Here is a 22,462-nt window from a genome sequence, read left to right as displayed (position 1 = left end):
GATGATTGAGCTGTTTTGATGTGGCTGTTTGGGGTGCAGTGGTCCTTCATTAGAGATGCGTTGAAATGGAGCTTGCGCAGACTTGTTAATGGTAAATGAATTATTTCAATTCAACGGAAAAGAATTTTTTATTTTAGTAATCGTATTGGCTTCAGAGTTTGTCTACCAGGGGGTAACTTCCTGGTGTTAACAAATTGGAAACATGGGCAAGCTTTCCACTGACGTCATTTCTATTCCGGGCGCTGTCAGTTACGGTGTTCGTGATCAGTGCCGTCAATTGTAACATTCTTCTTCACAAATATCTTCAAGGTAATTGAGGTTTTAATTCATTATGGTTTCTGAATGTAAAAATTTTTCACAGATTTTTTAATAATTCTAGGTATATTATACTATATTCATATTTTGATACACCCCTTTTCTTGTCCTTTGGAGTATTTTCCCTCAAGCTGGCTTTGTTGGATCTTGGATGGTAAGAAATAGGAATGATGTAGTTAATTAACATTGTCACTTAATACTTTGTCCTTTGATATTAAGTTTCTTTTGAAGTAGGATTAATTGCTTGATGAAGTTGAGCTTTTTCAAGGCAGTCCAATGTCCACTTGAATTTGTTGCAGCTAGCTGGTAAACTGTGTGTGGTGAACTGTTGTATGAAGACCATGTGCTGTTGTGATGAGCTTCTGTGTGCAGTCTGTGGTGCTGTATGCTGTCTGTAAAGTGTGGTGCAAGCTTGAAATTTGAAGAAATCACTGCCTTAACAATTGAGTGTTTGAATCATTGTATAATTGTGAGCCTAAGTAAGAATTAAAATTCTTCTATTTACTTTGTATATTATATCATTTTTGTTTCACATTTCAAAATGTTTCTGGTTCTGTTCAATAATGTTATTTTGCTTGTTAGGTTTCCATAGTCAGTGAGTTTATATTGGTGGCTCTATTTGGTTTGCAGTTCATGTTTGGGTAAGAGATTTCCTATGTTTTGAAGAAATTAAGATTTTGGTAAATTTTAACCTTCATTACTGTCATACAGGTGGTTTTGTTGCAGCCAACTGTTGGAAGTAAGTTCAATTTAAATGAAGCTGAAGGTTCTGGAATCTCCATTGCTGGTGACATCCTGACATGTAACAGTAACATAGTCATCTTGAAACAATAATATGGTTGTGATTTTGGGTTGTAATTGGGGAAGTTTCAAGTTCCAATTGAAATATTGGTAGTGGGTCTAAGTTTTTGTGAAAAGATAGATACCTGCCTTATCAACATTTGCTGTAGATTAATTTTTTTTTTATTTAACTAAACTATGAAATTCCATTTCCTTTAACAAACATTGATGCAACCTCACCTTGAAATGGATTTTTTCGCTCCTGCTTGAATTTGATCTGATTTTTAATCTGAACTTGACATGACTATTTTCTTTCTCGTCTACCATTGTGTTTTATTTTAACATTTGGTACAGGTTTATTTGTAAATTAATGATTTTTCTTTCTCCTAACAGGACTTCGTGATAATGTGATGCATCTGCCTTGGTGACGATGATGTATCATCCTGTTGCATGCAGTTACGTCGAAGCTAGGCTTAAAGTATAGCTGAAAAAAATATTCATAGAAATGGTAACTAAAAAATTTCTAACGTACCTGTCGATTTTATAAAAATTTTATTTTTTTTTCTCACAGGATGGTGAAAATGTTAAGCGGTTTTGTAGTCTGGTTTCTGTTCAAGTTTGAATCCTGGATTGTTCTGAAGTCTTTGAAGTAACTGATGCTGGAGTCCTTGCAGTAACTGATGCTGGAGCTATCCTGACGTTGCTGTGACATTGAAATTCATGTTGAAAAAAATATTTTATATTTGTTTGTGTTACAAAGTGTGTATGTGATTGAAGTAACCTGGGTGTTTTTATTCTCCGATATGATATGTTGCAACAACAGTTATAACTGGTCATCCTAGATGATGAAATTACCTCAACCCTAATTAGATCATTTAATTATTAATTGTATATCAAACTCAAATCTGCAATTTTTGGGTATGTCTGTAACTTTAGTACGAAATGTAGTTTTCATTGTGTTAAATGTTACAATAAATAAAAAATAACCAAGTATTTCTGAAAAATCATTTAAAATTGAAATAATCATCTTTTAAATTAATAAATTTAAAACAAAAAATAATTTTCATTAATTTAACTTTAAGTTAAATCGATTAACTTTTAATTCAATTAATTTTAAATGAAAAAGTTAATTAATAAAATACCCATATAATATCCATAATTGATGTAATTCAATAAACAAAGCGTCCGGTACAAGATAAATGTGTTTCTGTGCAATTTTAAAACAATTTATACCCAAATAAAACAAACTGATATACTCCTTTTGTCTCATTTGGGTGATAAACTGCTTTTGAAACTCGCACATACAGTCAATCAAGACAGGGGGAGACTGCCTTAATTGACTGCAGCCAGGGTGATTACACGACCAATGGTTAGCGAGGGAGCCCAGATATGCACTTGTTTCATCTAACACCAATTTATCAGTCTTGAATGACAGCATTCTCTTGAATTACAGCATCACCAATGGATGAAGTCCATGATAAGTAGCAAAGGAGTTACCCTGTAGACAGAATGAACCTTTATTAGTTTGACAATAATTTTCAGCAATATTTGAGTGACAGAAAGCAATACCTCAAATCAAGCTAAAGGAAGTAAAAAAGGAGATTCAAGGGAAGCAGCCAAGCCAATTCAAGGTTACCAAACAAGGTAGCGTACCTTGTTGACAGTCTGCCAGTCCTTTATCTTCAACATGACTTTTCTTAAAGTCTGTCATGCAAAATTTAGAAACCTATAGTTTCAAACCTGTAAATAAAAAACAAGAAAATTAAATCACCTTGTTAATAATTTGTGTCATCAATGTACTTGACAACTATGAAAGAATAATTAAACAGTAATCAGTATACTGCAGTTGAAATCGTCTAAATAACATTAGAAAGACGTGAGTGCAGATCAATACTTTGAATACATGTTAGGCTGCAACAAATAAAGTTCTGTGACATGACAAGTGAACTTACACATGAAACCACCAAACAGTTAGCCAAGGTTCTCTAGAAGATGGAATGAGAGATTGGTCCGTGATGGGGTTGGTGATCTAGCAAGTCCAATTCTTACAGCAGATAATTATGATGAATCCTAATAAAAGATGAGAAGATTGCATGTTACAGTAATACTGTAATAAAGCTAGTGTTGGTAGTTACCTGTGTCATTTCGATGGCACATTTTGAACAAAATAGTCAACGGTAGGCTACGTTTTCTCCTGTAAGTTGATGAGAAACACTAAGGTTATCCAACATGTACACGGAATAGAACACATCACCGACAAGTTACAAACGAAATCACTCGAATTAACCTATGTGTTCATATGTAACTTTCGAAGAAATTAGCTGTAGCTGAAGATAGATTTAGACAACGAGCCGCCATAAGCCCACATCTGACAACACAATATTCCTTCACGCCATCTATTAGACACGTCCAAAACTGACCGGCTTTAGATAGTCACTAAAGTCACAAAAGTAATCAAAAAGACCATTTCTGTTTGCTTAAACTAGGCAAGGAGTCTTTAGAATTGTGCAGAGAACAAAGCTCACTTTCTAGTTTTATGCAAATTTTCCGGAAGTATACCGGAAGTAAGCGATAGCGCCTCAACCATTGAGCTGCCGACCAAATAAACCAAATATTCGTGATCTACGTGAAATTTGGGGTCGATTAGATGTGATTTAAACGAAATCCAGATTTTGGCCAAAATCGAGAATTTTCCTGAACTATAGTTCAGGAAAATTTTCAAAACCGGAAGTACGAAAACGTACAAAACAAAACATGAACTTTACCACAAATTTGACGAGGATCACGAATATGTGATTAGTTTGTACGTCGAATGAATATTTACTGAACTACTGACAAAAAAGAGAAAACCGGAAGTAGAAAAAAAATACACATAATTATAAATGTAACAAGTGAGCTTTGTTGCTGAAAAGGAAACTGACAGTTATCACCAAAAATATTTTTTAAGTAGCATTGGGAAATCTCTACAGAGATGTGCAAAGTTAACGTAACTAAACTGATTCTGACAGGTAAAAAATGATCAAAGGCTATATGCCGTCTAGTGTCAGAAAGAAGAAACGTTTAAATTAAAAGTAACATGAAAACAATGTCTGCTCTAGCTCGGTGACACTCAATTGAAAGAACTGACAAACAAAGGTAACAAATAACTTTGATACTCACGTAATAACGTTCTCCTTGCAAAATTTCACCAACAAGCCACCATACACACACAGCATCACAAAACAGACGAAATCCCCAAGGTGATAATGGACGCCAGTCCAACTTCTATACTGAGGAAGTGAGGAGAAGGCACTCAAGGCGTATCCGATCATGTTCCTTGTCTGCAAGTGATTCCCGACGTTTCAGCACCTAGGCAACAGTGCTTGGACAGTGGATTGCTGAAAGGAAAAACACCCAGTTGGTAAGGTAAACCTGCGCATTATTCAGAATGTGTTTCTATTGATTGTGGCATTCTACTAGGCTACATACTACAAGGCAACAGCAAATGTAAAGTCAATCATATAAACGATGGTGAAGATGAAAAATCCTTTCCACACTACCTGGCCTCACAACAACAGCATGTTCCGGGCTCATGTGATCCTCACACTAGGGACTGGGCATCTAATTGTTTTGATAATCACCTGTATCACCCTTTTAGCTTTATTCCCGTCATTCTGCACGTTACCTTACATGTGATAAATCTTTCTTTTCTTTCTGTAGGTTTTGATGGCCATTGATAATTGGAGAGCAGCATTGGAATGTGACAGCTTGTCTGGGATAAAAGCACTACTAATTTAATTAGTTCAAATAACACAAAATTTAACTAATGATGCTTATTGCATTCTTGGCTCAATGTTTTCAGAAAATTTCAGCTGAAGTTTACCTAGGTGCAAACAGAGAAAACAGAGATCAAACAGGACAATCCAGTGCAAGCTGTGTCTTCTCAAGCCAAATAGTTTCTATGTGCAAGGTACTTATTTTATCCGGTATTTAAAATTATTACTGTGGCATTTAATAAGTATCACATTTCAGGTTAACTTTTTGCATTCAAGTTGTTGTAAATCTTCAAAATATTGTTGCCTTTCCCAGATCAAATTCTATGTTGCTATTTATTTTGAGGACAATTGACAGACAATGCTTCTAAGTTCTACTTAAGTGGTTGCTGTGACTACATTTTGCTGAGTTCTCATTTATGAAATTGAAAGATCGATAAATTTGAGGTTTTGTTTGCTATCATAACATAACATGGTTAAATCTACTATTTTTTAGGTAATATGTCGCCGCTGACATATTGTTTGTAAATCGATGAAAGATTGTTGCAGTTGCAGCTTGATAAATTGTGTTGACGTAAAAAAAAATATTGGATGATTACTCAACAATTTTTAAGTAGTTAATCTATACGTGTTTTTTTTAAATTTGTGTTTACTAAAGAATTTTTCAATCTCCATTACCATGTAAATTTTTCATAATTTTTTTCCTTCTTTACATATAAACGTTTAATAACAGTTAATTAACTTTTTTAAACTGTACATAATATCAAGTTAACAAAATACAAAATTTCTTTCATATCGGCATCGGCTGCAACAGAACCAGTACTGAACAGAACACTTTTGGGATTTTTCCAATTCCAATTCAAAACCCTTAACATAAGACACTGCCACCTTACTAGAAAATTGAAGGCGCTGTATAAAAATATGTCCGGCTCAGATGTGGTTGTGTAGATCGGGGCGGTGTAGTAGGCTAGGTTATGATTTAGTATTCCGATGGCTCCGTGGTGCAGCGTAGGTTGCAGTGTAGTACTTAGGCGCTTCGGTGTAATAGTAGACCGCTTCGGGGATGTAATAAGCTAGAGCTTCGGTGTAGTAGATGGGAACAAAGTAGTACTTAGGATTGGTGCAGTAAGTAGCTGAGGACAGAGTTGCACTTGGCAGCCTCGGTGTAGTAGGTTGGGGCAGCATACGTATTCGTGTAGTACTCCGGTACCTTGGTGGTGTAGCTCGGGGCAGACGCTATGGTTAACTAAACAATTAGTTTCAACATTAATAATCACTTATAACTGGCATTCTAACAAAAATAGAAAAGTGGGATCGATACATAGGTAAATAAAAAAAAAAAATATTGTTTACCCATAATTGCGAACTGGTTGTTGCATATCGGAGATGCTCATTGACTTCTATCGACATTTCTCTTTCGTTTTAAAGTTTTTCCTTCTACTGATTAACCTTTCAACTCGAGCAGTGCGGTAATTGTACCTGCTTAGAAATGATGCAACACTTGTCATTAATGTATTTTTCAATTATTACTAAATTAACATATTTAAAATGTGGAATGGATACGATACTCCATAAAAAAACTGAATATTTACCCATGATTGCGATTTGGTTACACGATGAGGAATGCAGTTGGTGACAGACAGTACACTGCAGTTGTTGACGTGTCGGAGATCCTCACTCGACTGATTTCTACTTCCTTTTCTCTTTCCTTTAATACGACTTTTTTATTAGACGACTCCTTATACGCAGAGTAATACTTCGGGGCGTCGGTGTAGTAGCTAGGAGCAGCGTAGGTTTTAATGTAGTATTTGGGCGCTTTGGGGTAGTACTCCGGCTCTTTGGTAATGTAGCTCAGGGCAGACTTATATATCGGAGCTCGATGTAGTAGCTCGGGGCATCATAAGTTTCGGTGTAATACTCTGAAGACTTGGTGGTGTAGTAACCGACTGTTGCGTATGTTGTTGTTGTTGTTGTTGTGTAGTAAGGCAGCGGCGTTGCGGTTTGCTATCCGCGATACCCACGAGACATCGGTACACCAATGTTGGACACAGCCATCAACGATGCAAAACCAAAAAGCAGCACAAAGCCATAGTTAGCTATACAATAAACAATTTGAAAATTAATTTTCTATTTTAACTGTTTACATCTACAACTAAAAAGGATAGCATTGCTTCACGACTCAAAATAAAAATGAATATTTACCCATTATTGAGAACTGGATCAATACGATGGCAAGAAGGCAGTTGGTGACAAATAGTGCGCGGCAGTAGGTTTCAGTGTAGTACTTAGACGCTTCTGTGTGGTACTCAACCGCCTTGGTGGTGTAACAAACTGCAGCCTCGGTGTAGTAGCTATGACGACAATAGTAATTGGGAGCCTCTGGGTAGTACTCAGCCGCTTTGATGATGTAACTCTGTGTAACTCGGGGCAGAGAAATACTTCCGTGTAGTAGCTCAGGGAAGCGTAAGTTTTCGTGTAGTCTTGGAGCCTTGATGGTGTAGTAAGTAGGTATTACGCATGTTGACGTTGTTGTGTTTCAAGGCTGCAACGTGGTGTACTATTCTTTCGCTGCTGTTGCTTGGAATCCACCATACCCAGACATCGGTACACTCGTGGTCGACCCAGTTATCAACGATACAACAACCAACAGCAGTACAAAGCCATAGTTAACTATACAATAAACAATTCGAAAATAAAGTTTCAATTAAAACTGGTCATATCAAATTTATAACAACTAGAAACTAGATAGAATTGATTCACGACAAAAATAATTAATATTTACCTATGCTTGAACTGGTTCAATACGATGAAAAAGGAAGTTGGTGACAAATAGTGGGCAGCGGTTGTTGCCGTGTCGGAGATTCTCACTCGACTGATTTGCATCGCCTTTTCTCTCTCCTTTTGTACGATTTTTTTCGCATCCTAACCTCTTAAGCCTTGCGGGTATTGTACCTGCTTGATAATGATGAAACACGCCCCCTTATCACCCAACCTCTACACCACTGCATGACACGTTTTACGTAATGATCTCCGTGACCTTCGAATGTGAAGGCCATGCAAACTGGCCTTTCCTTCTGCAGGTTGACGTTGCTGGGGATTGGAATAGGTCTACAACAAGTCAACAACCAATATCAAAATGAATACCAAATGGTTTAGGCTTAAAACTAACTTAATAAATAGCAATTAACATTGGAGAAATGAGATGAAGAATGATTGAAGAAATGACTTAGCATGTAAAAACTAAAAAGGCCTTACACACAGTCAGATAGTACTAGTTAAGAGCCAACAACACTTCATTGGTTATTCTATTCAAAAGAATTCCTGCAGAAGATAAGCTTCAGTTTGGCAGCCCATGACCTGCACACATTTAACTATACCAACAAATTCCAACACAATTTCCAACCCTACATGACTAAATGTCTTCTTATGTAGAACTTCTCTTAAAATAAGTCAGAGCATTTTTTTTTTCATATACAAAAAGAATTTTCTCTATCCTCTCTACTTCCCACTTACATTAAACTAAACAAATATTCCAGAAATTAAGTGTGTATATGAAACATGAGAAAATTAAAGCAATACCTGTTTCCATTTCTGACTTCACCACTGGTACTTCATCACGCCAACTTAAGCAACAGAAGGCTATAGGTTTTGAACCTATTAAAAATAAAAGAAACGATTATTATTAGCAGTTTCATAATTAACATTAATTATACATTAATATTCTATAGAAACTTGATTTTATTATTCATTATTTACTACTTTACTAGAATTAAATTTCTATCATTTAGAAACAATGTTCCACTTGAAAATATTAAAGCAACAAATAATTTGTAAACACTGCATCAGCTGAAACATGTTAAACTCCATATATAATAAAGAATATACATCAGGAAAAAAAATATTCGGAAAAGACCAACGACTTTGTCCACGCTATCACGGATCCAAGCAAAGCGATTCATACAGCAAAAAGCACACGACGATAACTTTCGGTAAGTAGTACAAAATTCACGGAGTGTCACGGATACGCGTGAGAACTTTACCTTTACCATTTACTGTTAAATTAATACACGAAATATTGATAATGATGCCAATAAACTCACCAAGTCGCAGTTATCAACTCTTTATAATCTTGATGATCTTATAGAAGTTGTGGACTTCCGTTACAGCCACAGACTTGAGGAACGGCCAGGAGCTCTTGTGGGTCTGCAACTGCCGTACCATGTTCTCAGTGCTGGCTGCAGCAGGTTGCAATTAGGTTGGTGGTTCATTGACTGGGTGGTCCTCGGTGGGCAGTTGACACGAACATTAAACAGACATCACTGAGTTTCAGAAGTTGGTTTACATCACTTGTTTCCTGGTTAACATGTTTTGTGACAGCCTTCCATACAGTGACAGTCTCGAAGGGAGTAGAAAAAGTTTCTTTTTTTCTTTCTCCACTTTGATGACAGTCTCAAAGGTAACTCTAGCCACTTCTTCGTCAAGATCCAGAGAGGATTCGTTTTTGCTGTAGTAAAGTGTAACAAAACATTAGTTTGTTTTATGACAAAAACCACATGTTTAATTGTATGAACCTTTATGTTCATTTTTCAACTTACCATGGAAGCCACCTGCTTCAAATTGCATTGCTTTCATTGACAAAGGGCTTTATCAAATTCTGTCATAGCAAAATCTTCCAGCAGCTGTTAGAATCGATATAGGGCTGCTGGAATAATAACTCGCTTTACGGTCCTCCAATGCAATAGTTCCTTCTCCTAGAGCTGTCAATTTCTCCCCGAAAATCCACACTCCATGTTGCTTTTCAGTTTTCACTACTATGCATAGTTGCTGTGCTGTTTTAATACGGCACATATTGTTGACGTAATGACCCCGATCCGGACACTCGCAAGTCGCAATGTGGTCGCCATATTTCTTTCAATTCAACAATCAACGGTAACGAAAGAATCAAACTATCAAAGAAATTCCAAAGTGAAACAAAGTCGTTATCGTCTTAGCACGACGATTTCGCCATCTAGGGTGGAGCATTCGAGTAAAAGATTTATAAAAGATTTACTAAACCGTTAAGGGTTCGACGGAAAACGGAACGGATACACTAGTTAATAATAACTTTAATAAACAGCAATATATTTTCACCAACATTTATTTCTATAATTACAAAATTAACTTGTTGGTGCATTAAAATTATAATACAACAGAGATGGCGCTCGAATATTTTAATTGATATCGTAGACCTAGAGACCTCTACTGCTGGAACTACGAACCCTTTCAAGCGAATTTGAAATGTAAATATATAAAACAGTAATCTAAATATAATAATAAATAATATTTGAAGAAATAATGATTCTAATTTCTTTAAAGATGAAACATAATTACATATTTAACATTCATGATCACCATGACTTTTTTAGCGTATATAATCAGTGTATAACCATAGACTCTATGGTTACTTTGGTTATAACGGCTAGTTAAATCTAAACAAATAACAGTTGCCACACTTTACAGATTCGGCTATTAGGATAGGTTGCTTTACTCAAAAACATTCCAGGTTACATACTGATGATATTACTTGGTCAGATAACTGAATTAAGCATTTTACCGATGTTGATACATACAAGACTTTGAATGAAGCAGAAAAGGATTGTATTCAATGCAGATCTGGAATCACGGTGGATTCTGGAGAGTTACACAAATCTCGATACTTTTTTCATCGAGTGAACGGCAACCAGTAAAATTTTCTCTAACGGCAAATCACCATCAGATTTATAATAAATCTGACATTTTAAGCTATTACACAAGCAGCCATCACAGTTGATTATTCAATAACTATTTTTTAAAAAACAAATTCAACAATTTTAAAATAATCGTGGTCAAAATGGGATCACGAGTTATAAACCGATGGGCAGCGTAAATCCATCGGAGTGTTAGCAATAAAATTACTGCTCGCCAACTTGCATGCTAAACATTTCAATCCAATTCGACTATCAATCCACACGCTACAGTCGGTTGATCGGAACCTTTGATCGGGAAGTGTTGCGTACATGTTTTCAGAACTTCCCAATTCTTGGACGTTCTTCATATGCAGATCGGCAACTCTGTCTGACAAAAGTTCAATGCCATCACAAACTGTGTACCCGCCGCTCAAGTCATCTAGAATCGAAGCGGCTTCGGTGTAATTAAAACTATAGCTGGCATCCTTAAAGATTAGAGATCCTTTTTGGACGCAGTGGCCCAGCACTTCGAGGTAATATTGGAGACTAGAGTCAACAACGAGCCGTGACAAGTGTGTCGGATATCCATGGCTTGGAACTCGGTAAAATGCGATGGAATGCCGAATTTCTACCCACTCGTTGCCACAGTCATCTTTCATTGTGACGGTGAGCAAACCTTTCGCACGAGCAAGATTCAGGAGTTCAGTTGAATATACTAGAAAGTATTGAATAATTAGAATTAAAAACGAGAAATTATGAAGCTTCGATAAAAAATATGCAACCTTTTAATGGGGGTATCGGATCAAGTCTCGGCAATCTTCTTTCTTCCATCACGCCAATCGCTTGATTGGTTTCAGCTATTTTTGAATGCCCTATATTTTTTGGGGGTGGTGCTGATTGGTCTATAAGTTGTAACTGGAGGAGTCGACGTTTTCGACTGGGGGAAAAAACAAACTGTTTAAAAACCTTGATTTACTTAGATCATACAAAGTTCATTACTGATTTATGGTCAATGACGAGTTCACGTTTGGCTTAGAAGATCCAATAAGATGAGACCCATCTACTTTCCCTGATGACTGATCTTCTTTCTGTCATGAAAATTATGAGACACGTTTTAAATTGATTATTTGTTTTATACATTAGGAAGAATAAAACTTACCACGACTAAATTTTGTTGCTGGATCGCTCGTTCTGATGGCCTCTCTAAATATTGATTGCCGGAAGAAAAACTCCCTATGCGATCTTCATCTTCAGATGCTGGTTCTGATTTGATGCGAATCGTGGAAATGGGATCTACTTCCCGTTGGTGGTTTTCTTCCAATAACGGATCCTTTTCATTGGGGTTGTCAGGTGGTATTTGTGGAGATCTTTTGGTAGTTTCATCACATCCAACTGGTACGAATTCTGCATCAGGTTGGTATTTTGAAGTGCTGGCTTGCGGATCGTGATCTTCTCCATTTCTCTCTGGCTGAAGAGGAGTAGCTAACTTCCTTTTCCTTGGATGTGGAGAGCACTAGACAAAAGTAATCAATCGAAAGTTTTATTGGGTTAGGTCAAATATTTTGCGATAAACCAATAAAACTACAGATAATTATTAAAAAATAGAAATCATTTCAATATCACGATAACATAACTGGTAACTGACATAACCGTCTGAAAGTTTCTTATCTACAGTTATTATCCCTATGTATCGCCATAAATCTACCAGGCCATATCAGTAATGTCAATATTATGCAACGCGTATACTGCCTTTCATCTTCAGTAGACATAACAATGTTCCTCTTATTAGTTTCCTTAAAACTAAGAACCCGATGGGAAGTTTTTTAATATATTTAATTGATAATCAAAATAAAACTAAACGGCAACGGTTTAACTTGGATGAATAGAAACCGTGAACTGTAACTTACTTTTCCTTAATCTGTTACAGAATATTAGGTTACTCTACTAGTCAGGATATAAGAACAAATGTGGGAGCACATTTTTAAAAATTTGCTTACGCTAATGATGTTGTAGAATCTTCGAAAGTTTGCAAGCCATCCATTGCTAGCTGCAAAATTCATTATTCCTAAATGAGCGGCATAGTGTCTGGCTTGTTTTTGCAGCATGGGGCCTGTTATCCGAAGGCCACTTGCTGCCTGTTGTTGATACCTAATTGATTGAGTAAGGAATTTTTAAAAAATAATAAATTGGGTTATCAATTTTATGAAAAGGCATAACATTTTACGAAAATAATTAATTCCTAATAACAAAAATGGCAGTGAAAGTGCCACATGTCTTCGAACGAATATCTGCTACAATTTTTTAATAATATTTTATAATATACTTTTAGAAATGAATGGACCAATAATTTGTAATGAAATGATTCTCAACTTAAAAAGTATAGTGTTGTAAAAGCAGCATATGTACGTCGACAACTTGAGAATTGATATCAGAAATAACAATTGAAAATCAATAAAGAAGCTATAATAGTTAAATCGAAGAGATATACCATTCGTGAACAGAGCGGTTGATCTGTTCGTTTCGTGTGTGTCGAAAGCGTTTCCGTGCACCGATTGAAGGATTATTCCGTCCCATCACTTCCCATTCGCGAATATATCTCTCCTTTTGAGCAAGCGTATTGAGAATCTGCGTTTTCCCGCAGCCGAATTGGGCAGCTAACTGAAAGACAATCGTTCAACATTCTATTTTAGTTGCTTTAACGCGGTTACCAGCTTAGGACAACAGGTTATCCTGTATAGCAGAAGAGTGTGTGAGAGATGAAAAGACCTGCCGCATGGATTTGCCCATCTGCCGTGCTTCGATTACTTTAATCCGTTCAGACAGAGACAATCCGAGTCGAGTTTTCGGCGCCGCTGCTGATGGTGCAAGTTGAGGAGGTGCTGGTGCTGGTGGAGACTGCTGCTGTTGCGCTGCCGGGCCCGCCATCGTGTAACGTACCAGCACTCCAAGTCGTATCGTCTACTCACACCCAGCAAACTCATGTGCTCCGCTCTCACGATTCACAGACACTGGCGAGCACGTTCCGCTGTTGTGTCCGGGCTAAAAGAGAGTGTGGAGCAAATGACTTGCAAAAGAGGTCCGAGTAAGAGCAGCAACAGCAAAAGTCAGGAAGACGAGGAGGAGGAGGAGCGGCTGCGAGCAGTAAGAGGGTTGAAAGAGTATATAAGCCTCCGGCTGTTGGCTGAAGAAGAACAAGACGATGTGGCGCATATCTTGCAACCTACCTCAAGGTCTTTGAACTGAAATTCGAGTCCCCCCCACCACCACCACCACCACCACTCTCCTCTGTAAGTCGTCCGCGGAGACGATGACGTTTCCAAGGTTTTTGAGTTTACATTAAGAGCCGTGTCCACATTAGACTCTCTCCCTATGCTGCATTTGAAACATTCAGTTTGAAACTGGCCTGTGTATTATTATAAGTTGTTTCCTTCGAACCCAATACGACCAGCAGATTTTGTATCGGTCGTAAATCTCATTTAAATGTACAGAGAAAAGGAAAAAGCTCTAGGCTGAGCTAGAGTCTTTTATTTGTTTCAACACTTTGCTGCTGCTGCTGGTTGCCGAGACTGTTGTGAATATACACACACGATGCGATTGGTCTGCAGCAACACAGGCAGACTGGTTACGTCGCTGGATAAACTTCATATATGGAACAGCTGGTTAGAAATGCGGTCCGAGTCCGACGGCGCGGGGTTCCAGACTTTGGCAGTTGCTATCCGAATCGTTTTATACACGTACGTCGTCTTCTCTTTCCATTTCTTTGTGTCCGCGTTTAGCTTTCACGGCAGCGCGGTCGTTTGCTGTGAATATATATACATGGTCGAGGGAAAAACCTGTTTCGAACACACTCTTCCAGTCAGAGACGTTAGCCGGTACACACAGTATTATATATATATATACACCGAAAATAAAAACCTTGATATCAAACGACAACTCGAGTGGAACTCTTAATAATTCGGGAATCAATTTGAAAAATGTTTTTTCTTGCTGTCGAAAAAATGCCTCCGAGCCAACACTTTTTGGTATAGTAGTGATTTTGTTTTCGTGTCCTTTTGTAACAAGTTTAGAGCCTTGCAGCGTTGAGTCGCCCAGACAAGGATTACAGATAACATGACGATGGTGTAACTCTGCACTAAAGAAGGACGAGAGAGAGAGAGAGGAAAGAATAGAAATGGGAGAGAGAGAAAGAGAATATAAGGAGAGAGCGGAGAGTATATAGCCGCCTTGAGGGGTAGCAACGGTCGGCAGCATAATGTGTGAGCCAGCGTTACATCACTGCCCTGGGTTCTCTCTCTGCGCCAGCCAACGAATGGTCCGCTCCATTGCGTCATGGCTTATTTGGTTCTACACCGATGTAATTCGTGACTGTTCTATAGAGCGTTGAAAACAATCTCCCCTCCAGAAAACAACCATTTGTTACATTTTACTTCAAAGTATAAACGGTTTTGGCTTTACCGGGACTGACAATATCCATTTTGTTTTTACATAAACCTGCGTACATGATTTTTCCATGAATGGCGTTTAAAGGATTATTATATGATTCAATCGTTTATCAAAGTGCATGTTATTCTTTTTCTATTAAGGATAAAGGAACTCGAATTTTTGCAAAACCTGATTGATAAAATGTCTTTGTCTAAATGTCCTCATTTAATATTGGTCATTGAAATAATACCCGATTACGTAAGAGTGTGAGAAGCATATTCTTATGATCAAAATACATGCAGGACTATACCTGTGTATTGTAAACAGGAAAAAAAAAATAGCAATTCAGGTTAATTGCCCTCTCAATTGTTTTGGTATAGAGAGTCCGAACTTGAAGACCTTTCCCAAAGTTATTTGTACCACTATTCCTTAAAAAATCGTACCGTACGTCTAATGCATCTGAGAACTATCATATATAAGAGTACCAAAACAACGAAAAACAGGTAGAGAGACCTCGTAAATTCAAACTCAAAGAAGAAACACCTTAAGGACTTTGTCGATTGCCTCTGGCCACAATATCTGAACTTAACTGATAGTCCATTTTTCCTTTTCATTTGGTTAGCAACACAATTACTATTTAACTCAAGAGACATATCTAGTCAGTATGGCTTATATAGTATAAAATGGATTTGAAAAAAGGTTTTTCGTATACTAGTAAACTAGTTTGATGGAACTGCCGGGAACTACTGAGGATTGTTGTCACGCCCGAGGAATTATTTTGCAATACTTTTTCTCTTAACCGCATTTTGGGGTTCTGTTTACATGCTATGCAATATGCATAAAAACCGGTACAATGATTGGAAAGAGCTGGGGTTTAGTTTAATTTAGTTGACCCGTTTTGAATTCCTCCTAATCGGCACAGTTCAATCACAACGGAAATTCGGCGAAGTTTATTTATATTGTCTCTCATTTTCAGAGCCAGGACTTTTAACTTTGGAAAAACCTGTATATAGAGCCAAAGATATATCTCCCAGATATGGTTACTGAAAAGGCATTCCCATTGCCGTTCTTTGCTGACGGGCTAGAGTGCCCAGTGGGCTACGTGTATGCCATCAGCTTCTCAGTTTGCAAGCCGACTTAAGAGGTCTTGGAGTATTTTTGAAAATGGGATTTCTTTTAAAAAGCGGCCCCCTTCAACTTCTTTTTTTTTTGTTTTTTTTTTATTTTCCATTTTCACTCCAGTTCGAGGATCTGGTATCAATAAACGGAACTAAATTTGGTGACTCCGTTAAATCAAAGATGGCGTTAGGTACTGGTTCGAATGGAAAACATTTTTATTTCATTCGGCGACATTTCGCGATTCGCCAATTAAATAGCGAAATATCGTGAATGCATGTTTTACGCTTATTTGATATTGTATGACGCACAAAAAATTATTTTTTCAACGCAGTACGTGAACCTTATTACAAGATCCGGAACCTAAACAAACATTTCAATGACCTGGAAACGGAAATCTCAAAATGTAGATAAAAATAGGCATAGGCCTAGCGCTGTGTATACATTCCGTTGTGGATGTCAACGGACGGAAACAAACATTCCCGGTATCTGAATCACATTTGGCAACTCAACCTCAATTTTTATAAACCAACTCCAAATGAAAACAGATTTTCAAGTTGCAAACCCCAAAATTCCAATTGAATTCGACGTTCGATTCGGTATAAAGATAAGGTAAAAAAATTAAGGCTTACCTTTTCGTCGATAGTTTTTAAAAAACAGCAAATCCTTGAAAAATGTGAATTCCTGGCACTACTCAACATTTTCTTGTAGTAGGGGCGAGTATAGTATAGAAGGGATCCAGAAACTTCGCAGGGGATGTATACGGTTCACTTTTTCTTTCATTATCATCGTATTCTTCTCTCGCTTGTCTTATGGTGGGCCTGGGAGCAACGCAAACGGTTGTGTGTATGTTCTTATGTTTATCTTGCCCTGTGGGTCCCACCGTCAGAGTCTAAATACATATTTGCTTTTTTTTAAAAACAAAGAAACGGTTTGTATTTTTTGAAATATTACTTATCTACAACAATACCGGAAAGTAATGCCTTCTCCTCCCTTTCTTTCGTTACCCACACTTTACCGCATAGATATTTTTTTTTCGAAATTGGGATTTTCTAGGATTTTCCGGCCCATTCTGCAAGCAAGAAAAAAAAAAATAACAGACAAAATAAAGCATCTCGATTGCAACGGTTTATATTACACACACCCTTTTTCTGGTAGTAAGTCGAGTGGCCACTTCGCTTAGTTCTTGTCGAGTTTCGCCAACTATTTTGAAATTAGAAAAATTTAGAAATTCGAAGATTTATAGCTAGCTGTAACTTAAAAGAAGTTGGTTTATGACTGTAATACTGCCCTTTACACCTTTCAGATTGCGTAACTCAATGACGGTTTTTTCATCGTTGGCTTTGGTATGTAATAAAAGCTCTTTTTGAAATACGAAAAGATAATTATTTCAAGCTCAAACAGAACCAAACTGAAGAATAAAAAACATTAAGGGTTATCTTTTTTGTCTGTAGGGGGGGGGGAGGGGTTACTTAAACATCCCTTACCTCCTATTGGTCCGATGTCTGAATGACTGGCATTTCTAATGAATAGTAAAATTTTATCTTACTACAATACCGAAATATAACATTAGAAACGATTCTTAGTTACCTTGGATACTATGGTTAGATTTAAGGGGATGGCAACTAAAAACTTGTAGGCATTTCTATTTTTCGTCGGATATTTCTTTTACATCAGAGGATGGGATATCTGATTCTGCCCCTTCCTACAAAGCCTAATAAAACAAAACTGAGAAGTAAAAAATTTAGAATTTCTGTTACCCAACCCTTTCCGTTTCAAACGTAACATACAGATAGGTACTGTATCTCTATTGCGAAATTCTGATTCAACAGTCTTTTATTATAAAATATAATCGACTGTACATTATTGTGCTAAACGTATCACCAATCCAGCCGAATTCATCCAACAATGAAATTTAGTTGAAAAAACGAAACAAATAGATGAAAGGAAAATCTACAAGTTGGAGAAGAATTTGGAACAAGAAAAGGGTACACCAGAGATCTTGAAAACTCAAAGGAATACGTGAATACTTGCCGAACAGTGTAATGGTGAAAGCAAACAAGCGATTTCGAGAACGAAAATAACTGTACATGGTTGACGATACTGGCTAACATTAGCAATCGACAGCAGTCCCAGTTACTTCTCACCCACTGATCTCTTTGGGCGTTGTGGGGCAACTATTTGTAGGTTTAGTGAAAACATGGATCGGTCGACGAAAGCCTTTAGCAGCATGGTGTGGGGTAGCTATTTCTTCGCAAGTGGAAAATCCTACTTGGGAGAGCAAATAGTCGGAAAATCGCTCTGGATATAGCTGAATAGCCGCATAGTTTTCAGCAATTGTTTCCTTTAAAAATAGAGAAAAAGATAATTGATTAGAACAATTTTCTTAAGGAAAATGAAAAAAAGATATGTTGAAACTCACGGTCAGTTTCTTTCTTTTGTTGTACGAGGCCCAACCCTGCGCTTCAAGTATCAATCTTCCTCCTGGTCGCAAATGAGCAAAAATTCTCTGAAAGAAACGTTTGAGGCCGGCATCTTTCCAATTGAGATGAATCCATTTCGTGACCGAAAGACAAAGAATAGCATCATATTCTGGCTGGACCATTTGAAGGAATTCATCACTTTCCGGAACATAATTTCCCTGGACGAATGAAACGTTGCCTGGGAAGCGGGATGAAGAGGCCGACGAATGGGTACTGGGGATGGATCCGTACATGAGTGGCATGGAAACTGGAAACTGGCGTTCAGTCGGATGTGAACTTGAATAAGTTTTGATGTTCTTGCGTGCAATTGATATCAATTTGGGATCAATGTCAATTCCAACAATTTGTTTCGGGTTGAAGTCACGAGCTACACAAAGTGTGACGTGTCCTGCGTTGCATCCAATATCCAACACATCCTTGTCTTCGAACCATTCACGCCAAAAGGAGCGCAAGCGCAAATCCTCGCAATTGGGATTGCGGTAGCCATAATACCTAGAATATTAAAGAAATTTAGCAAAAAGAAAAAAAAAACAAAACAAAACAAAACAAACAAGCAAAAATCTTACCTATCGTAATTGCCATACTGAAATCTTTTAACTTCCTTTAGATTGTGAGATGAACAGCCCTGTTCGGGATTATTATTCGATTGACTGCTTCCGGCGATTTGACTTTCTCTTGAAGGGCATCGAGAAAAAGGACGCTGACTTTGACTTTTGACGGAAGATTCTTTAGAGAGGGATCTCGGGAAAAATCCAGAACGTTTTCTAGCTCCGGGTTGTGGAACTACAGGGCTAACAATTTTGTCTTCCGGCCTTCTGCAATGTCTAATTGGTTCAGGTTTCAGCTTTAGATCCTTGAATTCTCTTACAGCAGGTTCTGGCTTTGTTTCGATTGTCGCATGACTTTCAGTCAACTCAACAGCGACTTGCTTGACTACAGGGAGATCCAATGTGAGCGTGCTCAATTCGGGTGAATGTCGTCCAGCATCCAGTACTTCACTGGCGCTATTGGTCCTCCTTCTTTTACGGTTTCGTCCTCTCTTTTTTCTAGAGACGGCATTCGGAGATATTAACGCTCTTTCCGCTAAATTATCATCTGGCATACTCAGGTTTAAAGGATCCCTTATATTTGATGGAATTAATACTTCAATTTCTTCCTTCCTGTGTTTAGGGGTTGGTAACGGAGAGGATTCTGGGGTATGCTCATTCAAAGCTTTGTTGATTCTTTCATCTGCTAGACTGCCCAAGTTCAACGGGTCTCGACTATTGCCTCCAAGTAGAAATTTTGTTGGTCTCACAAATTCTTCCTTGCGTCTTCTCTTGAAGTGATGTTGCTTGCTTTCAAATGAAAGACTGAGACTTCTTTTGCGCTGACTGCCTGTTACTGGTTTCACCATTTTTTTGGGACTGACAAAATGTGGAATAGCTTCTACAGGTCTGTCATCCCCTTCTGCAGGAAAATGCACCCGCTTCATTTGTCCAATACTGAGAGAGACTACTTGGGTTGATGCCATGATGTTTCATTAAATTTGCTTCAGCAATCTGTAAAAAGAAAACAGCTTTACAATACACACATCTCTCTGCTTAAACATTGACACACTAAAACATTGCAATTTTAGAAGTTTTTAATGCAAATTCTAAATAATTTTCAAATTTAAATAAATCCACACGCTGTGCAGCATCTAGCGGTCACGCCAGAAACCTCACATCATAAACGTATTTTATAAACAAAGAAAATTAACTATAACCTACTTTTTTGGCTCCAATACAATTGGAAAGGATGAGTTATTACCTAGAATTAAAATTGAGTTGGCAAAAGTGATGATTTGTGTTCCAATTTCTGGACAAGGTGTATCCTGAGCAACCTTGTCTATTCGACGTTCTGATGCTTCTGCTCCTTTCTTTGCGTTCAGTCCCCATACCCCAGTAATAAATACATCCCCTCTCTCATAGCAGCGTTGCACAATTGGCAAAAAAAAGCACTGAGCATTACATGTGTACCTAGTTTAAGAGAAACTGAATTTGCGGTTGATCGAGAATTAATTGCAGTCAGGTTATGCGCTTATGGAAATCCAATATTATTGAAAAATTCTATAGCTTAGTAATAGATAAAAATTAGACGTGCATTTATTATGTACATCAAAAACTAAAAGTGACGGATAACGTAAAAAACTATTCGTTAAAACTTCATAAAGTTGTAAGACATTAAAAAAAATTTAATCCATATTATAGTGCAATTTAAAAATACTTCAATTTCAAGCCATGTCGACGAACATGATGAATGATTTTATTTCCTCCTATTTGACTTAATTATGTGTTAAATTGTGAATCTGTTACTACTCAATATATTTTGTTGTATCTTATAAACTCGGTTAGGTTACTGTAACATTTCTAGGTGTACTTCCTATAATCGAATTCAAAATTTTTACTAAATTTCTGTTTCTGTCATGCAGGGAGAAAGTGACATCTCCTACGTATGCAATTACTAATAATTACGCATGCATCTGTTAAGACTTAAGAATGTAAAAACGAGTTATCCAAGTTTATTAAGAATGTAAATAATCTTGCCATCATGTGATTCGTAATCATATATAATCCAATCATATATTGGAGATCTAAATTTTCCAGAATTCGATTCAGCCATTCAGGTACTCAATAAAAACGTTTTGTTAACGTTTCGTTCCACGCCATCTAGTTTCGGTGTATGATACTATGATCACTCCATCGTTTTCGTATAGATGGCGAAATTTTTAGTTTTAAGTATAAAGGTGCAATTTGCAGCAGCTCAGCAAGAGGATTAATGCGGCACGAATAAAAGAATCGTCTCTTGTCGCATTCGTAGGACAGGTATACACGTAACATCTTTCCATTCCTCTAAAAGTTATCTCACAACTTAATTCCAAATAAAAATTGCTTTATTGAATTGCTGATCTTTTTTGATAATTTGATTATGTTCATGTTTGTTAATTGTTGTAGAAAGCCGCAAGCATGAGCGTACATAACACCGCAGCACCGTTGTGCATTGTTGCATGATTTGCTTTATCCTATTATGAATTGAAATAATTCTGCCGTGATGGTTCTTACCACCTACTTTGGCTACCGTGTCAAGTAAGTTTCACATCAAAATAAATTTGAATTTCATATTTGCCAATGTACGCACAAGTCTTACATCAAATAGGTTTGTCACATTTGTTCGTGGGCTGAGTTAAATTGGTCACTGATTGCATCTATCAGTTGGTCATAGATCTTATAATTCTTCCTCGACAGAAATTAATTATAGCAATCTGAAAATCTGGTCGGAGTAGGGAGAGGCCGATAGGGATCTAAAAGGGAATATAAGAAATCAATAGATGGCGTGGCTCATGAAGTAAAATGCCACAACTTGTCGACTGCCTGCGTGTTTGTTATACACATATTACGAATATACGTCACACAATCACACCACGTACACGACATCTATCTACCCATTCTCTTCCCCCTATTTCGGCGTTCGGCATACTGGCTTCACCCTTATAGTAATAGCTAAACAATGTTAACTGTAGATGTTTAAAATCATTCTCTTGATTATTTATCTCTTGATTCTCCCTTTCAATATTTAACCTAAAATTTCTCAGTGTTATAATTAATTAGTTAATCTTTATAATGCGGTAATTCTTTGTGAGCATTGATAGCGCCACAGGCTATATGTTAACTTATAACTAGCGCCAGCGGGAAAAGGTTGCAAATTTGAAGCACATAATGAAATTAGCTTTCACCCTACAAAATCTTTGCTTATGTACTTACGGTTTGGTAGACCCTATATCTTGAAATGATATTTAGGATATGATAGTGACATGGAATTGGCTTCATGGAGAAAAAGCAGTAGGCTACCGTCGAGCGTAGACGAAACA

At 37.2% G+C, this 22,462-nt stretch overlaps 2 protein-coding genes and 3 long non-coding RNA genes across 9 annotated transcripts; 1 reads left to right on the top strand and 4 right to left on the bottom strand.

The window, feature by feature from the left end:
• Positions 1 to 2,774: 2,774 nt before the first annotated feature.
• Positions 2,775 to 3,098, bottom strand: LOC124194508. Its single transcript, XR_006874853.1, has 2 exons — positions 3,048 to 3,098; positions 2,775 to 2,835 (listed from the first exon to the last, which is right to left on the bottom strand). It is a non-coding gene; the product is annotated as an uncharacterized LOC124194508 (long non-coding RNA).
• A 1,062-nt stretch (positions 3,099 to 4,160) lies between these two features.
• Positions 4,161 to 5,266, top strand: LOC124194507. 2 transcript variants are annotated; one of them, XR_006874852.1, is made up of 4 exons: positions 4,161 to 4,495; positions 4,555 to 4,717; positions 4,795 to 5,044; positions 5,107 to 5,266. It is a non-coding gene; the product is annotated as an uncharacterized LOC124194507 (long non-coding RNA). The 2 variants fall into 2 exon arrangements; XR_006874851.1 differs by having other exon boundaries at positions 4,555 to 5,044.
• Positions 5,267 to 5,584: 318 nt separating this feature from the next.
• Positions 5,585 to 9,346, bottom strand: LOC124194506. Its single transcript, XR_006874850.1, has 7 exons — positions 8,948 to 9,346; positions 8,427 to 8,501; positions 7,630 to 7,955; positions 7,050 to 7,517; positions 6,440 to 6,943; positions 6,201 to 6,329; positions 5,585 to 6,093 (listed from the first exon to the last, which is right to left on the bottom strand). It is a non-coding gene; the product is annotated as an uncharacterized LOC124194506 (long non-coding RNA).
• Positions 9,347 to 10,467: 1,121 nt separating this feature from the next.
• On the bottom strand, positions 10,468 to 17,501 carry LOC124194505. Of its 2 annotated transcripts, XM_046588724.1 has the most exons (10): positions 17,235 to 17,501; positions 17,045 to 17,162; positions 16,723 to 16,982; positions 13,319 to 14,385; positions 13,041 to 13,210; positions 12,550 to 12,700; positions 11,712 to 12,065; positions 11,552 to 11,640; positions 11,335 to 11,489; positions 10,468 to 11,267 (listed from the first exon to the last, which is right to left on the bottom strand). In XM_046588724.1, the coding sequence occupies exons 4-10, from the start codon at positions 13,475 to 13,477 to the stop codon at positions 10,723 to 10,725; spliced, it is 1,623 nt and encodes a 540-aa protein (XP_046444680.1). In that variant the 5' UTR covers positions 13,478 to 14,385; positions 16,723 to 16,982; positions 17,045 to 17,162; positions 17,235 to 17,501; the 3' UTR covers positions 10,468 to 10,722. The 2 variants fall into 2 exon arrangements, with proteins under 2 accessions (XP_046444680.1, XP_046444681.1); XM_046588725.1 differs by lacking the exons at positions 16,723 to 16,982; positions 17,045 to 17,162; positions 17,235 to 17,501 and having other exon boundaries at positions 13,041 to 13,233; positions 13,319 to 13,426.
• A 407-nt stretch (positions 17,502 to 17,908) lies between these two features.
• On the bottom strand, positions 17,909 to 22,462 carry LOC124194503 (probable RNA methyltransferase Y17G7B.18). Of its 3 annotated transcripts, XM_046588722.1 has the most exons (5): positions 22,356 to 22,462; positions 20,365 to 20,573; positions 19,140 to 20,114; positions 18,513 to 19,065; positions 17,909 to 18,434 (listed from the first exon to the last, which is right to left on the bottom strand). In XM_046588722.1, exons 3-5 carry the CDS (start codon positions 20,084 to 20,086, stop codon positions 18,234 to 18,236), a joined length of 1,701 nt encoding a protein of 566 aa, XP_046444678.1. In that variant the 5' UTR covers positions 20,087 to 20,114; positions 20,365 to 20,573; positions 22,356 to 22,462; the 3' UTR covers positions 17,909 to 18,233. The 3 variants fall into 3 exon arrangements, with proteins under 3 accessions (XP_046444678.1, XP_046444679.1, XP_046444677.1); XM_046588723.1 differs by lacking the exon at positions 22,356 to 22,462 and having other exon boundaries at positions 20,325 to 20,644; XM_046588721.1 differs by lacking the exon at positions 22,356 to 22,462 and having other exon boundaries at positions 20,365 to 20,643.

Source organism: Daphnia pulex, chromosome 5 (assembly GCF_021134715.1).
Source record: "Daphnia pulex isolate KAP4 chromosome 5, ASM2113471v1".
Classification (NCBI taxonomy): Eukaryota; Metazoa; Arthropoda; class Branchiopoda; order Diplostraca; family Daphniidae; genus Daphnia; species Daphnia pulex.
This window is presented reverse-complemented; position numbering and strand designations above follow the sequence as displayed.